A 7,550-nucleotide genomic window follows, 5' to 3' on the forward strand; every position below is an offset into this window, starting at 1 on the left:
AGAAAGAAAGAAAGAAAGAAAGAAAGAAAGAAAGAAAGAAAGAAAGAGGAGAAGAGAAGAGAAAAGAAAAGAAAAGAAAAGAGAAAAGAGAATCCCAATATTGATCATATACCCTGAGATCCTGTCCAAGGTCTGTCCTTGCACCTTCTTTTTTCCCTTCCCACTGCTTGCCCCAGCACAATTAGCTGTTCACCATCTCCCGTCCAGGGGCACAACAGTTTCCATTGCCATCATTTCCCAGCTTCATTGTCTTCTCCATATCAGATTGAAGTTCCTAAATTCACCAGTCTTGTCACTTTCCTGCTCAGAAATCATCCATGTTTCCCTGCTATCTATAGAACCATTCTTTTAAAACTCCATGATCTTATCCCACCCTCCTTTTCCAAAAGCTGGTTTCCAAACTACATTTTAGGAACCTTCTATGTAAATCCTTTAAAATAGCCTACTTCTAGACTCCTGTTTCTACCTCCTCCCCTTCCTAAAATGCCCTCCATCCCATTTACATGTAATCAGATCTTATCCACTCTTTGTTTATTTTATTTGAGATGTAGAGTCTCTCTCTATCTCACAGGCAATGGCGCCATCTCAGCTCACTGCAACCTCTGCCTCCTGGGTTCAAGCGATTCTCATGCCTCAGCCTCCCAAGTAGCTGGGATACAGGTACACCCACCATGCCTGGCTAATTTTTGTATTTTTAGTAGATGGGGGTTTCATTATGTTGACCAGGCTGGTCTCGAACTCCTGACCTCAGTGATCCGCCCACCTCAGCCTCCCAAATTGCTAGGATTACAGGCATGAGCCACCGTGCCTTGCCAATATATATTTTTCTTTAAATGGTACTGTGGATGTAGGTATGAGAGAAATAGCCTGTATCTCCAGTACCGTTTAAAGAAAGAAATATGTCCCTATGTATTCTATTAGTAATGACAATCACTTTTGTCTATAATCAGACTTCTGAGCCTATTCCAAGGTCCATTTGCGTACTTCCTTGTAAAATCCAGTTTTAGCAAAGAACCCTACTATGTCAGTTTGGCAAGGACTCCTCCCTCACCCTAGCTATCTGATCACTGTCAGATTCTGATCAGATTCCTCATCCTCCACCATCCCCCAGGCAACATCTGATCACCCTGGCCTGTCTTCAGTTACAGTTCTGTTAGGCTGGCTTAGCCAGAATCCACTTTACCCCTGATGTTTCCTCTGAGTAATTTTCTATCTACTGCCAGCCACACTGCTCCTTGGCCATAAATTCCCACTTCCCCATGCTGGATTCAGAGTTGAGTCCAATCTATCTTCTGCACCGCAAGAGCTCATTGCAGTGGTCACTGTACCTTTGTGATGATCCTGAATAAAGTCCTCCCAACCATTATTTAACAAGTGACATTGAGCAATTTTTTTCTTTAAAAAGAGACACTTGGATTTTAATTTCTGTTACAGGTATAATAAAAGGTTCAGTGGTCCCTACTTTACAAAGAGGAACATACATAAAGATAGGAGGTTTCTAGTGATTTCTGTTCAGGATTGCTTTCTAAACTGGGCATAAACAAGTTCCTTCAGCTGGGTCTCTTTGATACTGTGGCCTGGAATTTTTTTTTCTTTTTCTTTTCTCTTTTTGAGATGGAGTTTTGCTTTTGTTGCCCAGGCTGGAGTGCAATGACGCGATCTCAGCTCACTGCAACCTCCGCCACCCGGGTTCAAGCGATTCTCCTGCCTCAGCCTCCCAAATAGCTGGGATTACAGGCATGCACCACCATACCTGGCTAATTTTGTATTTTTAGTAGAGATGGGGTTTCTCCATGTTGGTCAGGCTGGTCTCCAACTCCCGACCTCAGGTAATTCATCCGCCTCCGCTTCCCTAAGTGCTGGGATTACAGGAGTGAGGCGCTACGCCCAGCCACTCTTTTTACTTTTTTTGGGACAGAGTCTCCCTCTATTGCCCAGGCTGGAGTGCAGTGGTGCAATTTCAGCTCACTGCAGCCTCTGCCTCCTGGGATCAAGTGATTCTCCTGCCTCAGCCTCTCAAGTAGCTAGTATTACAGGCACACGCCACCACACCAGCTTAATTTTTGTATTTTTGGTAGAGATGGGGTTTTGCCATGTTGGCCAGGCTGGTCTTGAACTCCTGACCTCAAGTGATTCGCCTGCCTCAGCCTCCTAAAGTTTTGGGATTACAGGCATGAGCCACCACACTCAGCCTGGAATTTCATATTTAACTTAGACTCTGGAAATTCCAAATGAGTTTTAACACAAACAAATTATTTGAGAAATTCAGGTCTCTGTTTCTTTACTTATGAAATGGTGACTGCTTATGCTGGCCTTGATAGACTACAAGGATGAAAGGAAATGACGAATATTGAAGTCCTTTACAAATCTGACAAAATGTGAAATGTGATTGTATTTATAGTTTAAGTATTGCAAGTGGATGCTGCGGAATAAGTAGTCCTTCAGATTGAAACTTCTTAAAGAACCCCTAGCCTTTTCCATACCAAATAAACAGATCTCTGGAGGATAGGACCTCTGACATTTATACCTTTTCTCCATCCCCCGTACCCCTATACTTCCTGCAGCCCTTCCCTTCACCACCACCATATCCCTCCTGCTGCTGTAGAGTCTGCTTGCAGGGCCTTTACACTAGGGAGAGCAGGCAGATGGAGGAGCATGGACGGATACATTCCTGTCCTGGCAGTGTCCATTATTTCTCACTCTACTCATTGAGACTCCAAAGTCAGAGTGAAATATTGAGGGATATGAATTCCTGTACTGTGTGGCAGCCAATGCCACGTTCAACATACAATGTCAGATGTGTGCAAAATGAGGCTACTCACGAGACACAGAGGCACAGGACTCCTGGTATCGACTCGCTGTCTCTTAACAGAAAGTTGCCATCCACCCCTTCCTTGAGCAGCAAGGTCTCACAGTCTTGCTTGGTCAGATGTCCGTGGTAGTAAGGCAGATCCATGGAGAACCCTCTTGTATCCCAGGTAGCCCTGTTGGCCTGAAATTCACCCCCAAGTCAAGGGACAGCTCTGAGAAGACATGTGCAAGCAGCTGTACCTACTGTGGAAATACCTCTTCCTCTAGTGGTCTGTGGGACTCAGCCAGCTTCACAAGATTCAGGAAATTAGGAGGGTGGGGTTATAAAATGACCAACACTTTTCACTCTCTAAATGGCCCACATGTGACTTGCAGAAGTGGGTAAGGCACATTTAAACACACAATGGAATCAGTGATGCTCATGGCTAGGGAGGCAATGTATGTTACCATGGACTATCATCACCTGTCTGGCTACTGGTATCCGTTCCAGGAAGCACACCACTGCTTTTGCTGTAATGGTACCCACTTTCTGCTGAAGTTGCCTAGGATTGGGCTATGCTTACCTTAGACTGGGTGCTCAAAAAGCATTTGGATGCTGAGAGAATTGATATGCTCAGATACAGTGGGAAAATTGAAAGGGTGGGATTTCCATGGGTCAAATGACACTAAAAATGGAAGACATTAATGGGAATAAAAGGCCGGGCGCGGTGGCTCAAGCCTGTAATCCCAGCACTTTGGGAGGCCGAGACGGGTGGATCACGAGGTCAGGAGATAGAGACCATCCTGGCTAACACGGTGAAACCCCGTCTCTACTAAAAAATACAAAAATTAGCCGGGCGAGATGGCAGGCGCCTGTAGTCCCAGCTACTTGGGAGGCTGAGGCAGGAGAATGGCGTGAACCCGGGAGGCGGAGCCTGCAGTGAGCCGAGAGCGCGCCACTGCACTCCAGCCTGGGCGACAGATCGAGACTCCGTCTCAAAAAAAAAAAAAAAAAAAAACAATGGGAATAAAAAACAGTGGGACACTGTGGATGAGGACAGCCCATTCCATGGCTAAGGCTCCCAGCCACTGGTGAAAAAAGGCCATTTGAACACCTTCAAGCATTGTTCCTTTTGGAGAAAGGGCTGGTGCAGGTGGGAGAGATATCTGGGTATACCCATACATCTACAGAAAATCACTATATATCTCTCAAAAATGTTATCTATGAAAATAGAACTATGTGCTAATGATTCATCTTTACTTCTCTTAGCTTCTTTGTTTTTTTTTTTTCTTCATCTCCGAAGTACCTGGAGATCTTAACTTCTTAACCTAGGTGTTTATTTCACCTTGCTCCTTTGCTTACCAGCAGTTTACTCACACTTGGGTGTATCTTCTATGGAACTTACTTGTAACAGATCTTTGTTCTTCCCTGGAATTCCCACTCTTTGCATTTGGCATAGGGTAGTTTCACTGATTGAGGAACTTTTTATCGGAGAGATATGCTCTCAAATAGCAACTTTTCTTCTGTGGTTTTGGACAATTCATCATTCAATTCTCTGGAAACTATGGCAGTTGAAGACAGAGTTGTTAATAATGAAAGAAGAAATTTGGTAATTCTTGTGAATAATTTCACAATCATGGTGTGAAGATGCCTTTTGACATAAGAGAGGAAATAACTGAAAGCATGCTCAGGCTCTTGGTCATCACAGGGCCTTGCTTGCCCTTTTTCCTGTTTCAAAATTCAATCCTCACAATAAAATAAATGCAAATTACCTCCATGCTGAGATAACAACTCTCACCTATCATATTGGTGAAAATCAAAAGTTTGAAAGCTTACTGGGTTGGTCATGGTGAAAGAAAATAGAATATCTTGTATATCATTAGTTGGCATAAAAAATAGTTACAACTATAGTAAAAGATGGTTTGGCAATATCTTGCAAATTTATGTATGACTTCACCATCTGATAGAACAATCTCAGTTCTAGAAATCTATCACAAAACTACACAGGCAGAATTGGAAAATGACTTGTGAATAAGGTAGTATTTTTTAATAGAAAAAGATTACAAACAACTCAAAAACTGGTGAATAGAGGGATAGGTGAATAAACTGTGATTCACTTATACAATGGAATATTACTATAGAATAATAAAATGGGATGAGGAAGATCTCTATATGCTGATATGCAATAATCTTCAGGATGTATTTTTAGGTGAAAGCAGCAAGATGTACAATAGTATATAGAGTATGGGGGATATAAATAAATATATACATTTATATATTTGCTCATATTTAAAAAACAAAACAAAACTCACTGGAAGAACAAAACTAAAACTAATTAAAACTAAAAACTTCTGCCTCTACGAGGAGAGAGGAAACATGCATAGAGGTGAGACTTCTCTTACTAAAACTTGCGGTAGAGTTGTTGGTTTTTTGTTTTGTTTTGTTTTGAGACAGAGTCTCACTCTGTTACCCCGTCTGGAGTGCAGTGGTGTGATATCGGCTCACTGCAACCTCTGCCTCCCTGGTTCAAGTGATTCTCCCACATCAGCCTCCCGAGTATCTGGGACTACAGGCACATGCCACCATGACTAGCTAATTTTTATATTTTTAGTAGACACAGGGTTTCATCATATGGCCCAGGCTGGTCTCAAACTCCTCACTTCAAGTTATCTGCCTGCCTCGGCCTCCCAAAGTGCTGGGATTACAGATGTGAGCCACTGCACCCAGCCTGCTGTAGAGTTTTGAATGTAGAATCTTGTAATTGTTTTACATATTGAAAATAAATAAGTAAAAGGGTATTCCTAAAAGGAGGGAAAAAACTAAAATAATGTACCTAACTGAACATTACTTTGGTAATATATTCATACAGAGAATTATTTCAACTGACTTTAAAATGCAGAATTTGAGTGAATGGTTTTAATTAAATACTTTGTACATTAAATCAACTAGTAAATAAATTTAGTAATAATTTGGTATAATTTAAATATGTCTAACACATATTGTGAGATAAATAAAAATCATACTGATATTAACATTTTAAGAACGAAGTAAGGTAAACAACTGTTCCAGTTTGCTTATGCCTGAGGGGTTTCCCAGTATCTACGACTTCCAGTGTTAAAAACAGACGAGTCCTGGGAAAATTCTAGAATCAAGATTTTTTTTCAGTGTAAGAGAAGAGATACACACATAAAAGCAAAGAAGTTGAATAAAATTATTGATGTTAAATTTGAATTGGAAATATCAGCATGGATTTACAACTCACTTTTCAACAAAAGGCCTAAAACAGGGGCCAGCAAACTTTTTCTTAGGCTTTGCAGGCAATAGTCTCTCTTGCAACCATTCGACTCTGCCATTGTAGTGTAAAAGCAGTGCTATGGCCTGTAGTTTGCCAATCCCTAGCTAAAACAATAAAAACTTGGTACCAATGAGCACACCTAGGGATAAGGCTATGGTCTCTAAATGCCATTTCTCCTATAAAAGAAGCAAGAACTTTTTAGAGAAATGTCTGAATTCATGCCAGGGACATAAAAGTGTGACAATGAAGACTAACTGTCAAAGGACCTAAGAACCAATATGGAAAAATTTAAGTATCAAAGGAATAATAATTGTGGTTGATCAAAATACACTGAATTTATATCATCTAGTAAAAGATTAACCTTGCCCAAATATAGATGTAGCCCTTTGTTCTAGCTCCTTGGAGATAACCTTCAAGCTCTTAGAATCCAGCGTGTGGGACATTCAGTAGAACAAATAATGTGGTTTCTTCATAGGTCATAAAAACTGAGTCAGATAGTTGGATGAGAACTGCTTTAGGCTAAAAAGATGTTTATGCAGCATGAAACCAATGCTAGATGACATCTTGTTTGGATCTTGGCTTGAAAAAAACAAATACAAAAAATGTAGTGCCAGGGGAAATAGAAGTATTGATTTGATATTAGATAGTGCCAAACAATTATTGTTGACTTTTAAAAGTGTAGCAATGGCATTATGCTTACGTGAATATAACTTTTATTTATTTTTTTTTTTTTTGAGACGGAGTCTCGCTCTGTCGCCCAGGCTGGAGCACAGTGGCCAGATCTCAGCTCACTGCAAGCTCCGCCTCCCGGGTTTACGCCATTCTCCTGCCTCAGCCTCCCGAGTAGCTGAGACTACAGGCGCCCGCCACCTCGCCCGGCTAGTTTTTTTTTTGTATTTTTAGTAGAGACGGGGTTTCACCGTGTTAGCCAGGATGGTCTCGATCTCCTGACCTCGTGATCCGCCCGTCTCGGCCTCCCAAAGTGCTGGGATTACAGGCTTGAGCCACCGAGCCCGGCGAATATAACTTTTAGAGATACGTAATGAAGTGTTATGTCTGATAGTGGGTGATCGTGTGTGTGGTTCATTATATTCATGTCTCTTTTTGCATGTGTTGGAAAGTTTTAATAGTAAAAATATCTTTCCATTCCCATCTTATTCTGATCCCATGTCAACTTGGAGAATAGCTCCACAGTACACAAGAATATCTTCAATTTCTTGCATGGGTCCCCTTTCTCTCATCCACAGAAACAAAAACCTATCACCATGTTTGTAGAACATGACCCTATTCTTCTGGCCATGGTTGATTGGATCAAGGATAGGCCTCTGACCTGAGATGGGTTAATCACAGACCCTTACCTAGGAATTTAGAGAAAATGGGGAAATGAGGGAAATGAGAAAGAAAAAGAGAGAGAGAGGAAAGAAAGAAAGAAAGAAAGAAAGAAAGAAAGAAAGAAAGAAAGAA

General features: G+C 41.4%; 1 protein-coding gene across 1 annotated transcript in view; it reads right to left on the minus strand.

The window, feature by feature from the left end:
* Nucleotides 1–3,093, minus strand: part of SH2D1B (SH2 domain containing 1B) — a 17,575-nt gene extending 14,482 nt beyond the window's left edge. Inside the window, exon 1 of the mRNA XM_023190362.2 lies at nucleotides 2,823–3,093. Coding sequence (XP_023046130.1) covers nucleotides 2,823–2,956 — 134 coding nt within the window. The 5' untranslated portion in view covers nucleotides 2,957–3,093. The remainder of the gene's footprint in view (nucleotides 1–2,822) is intronic.
* Between the last annotated feature and the right edge of the window lie 4,457 nt (nucleotides 3,094–7,550).

This window comes from Piliocolobus tephrosceles, chromosome 1 (genome assembly GCF_002776525.5).
Source record: "Piliocolobus tephrosceles isolate RC106 chromosome 1, ASM277652v3, whole genome shotgun sequence".
NCBI classification, from domain to species: Eukaryota; Metazoa; Chordata; class Mammalia; order Primates; family Cercopithecidae; genus Piliocolobus; species Piliocolobus tephrosceles.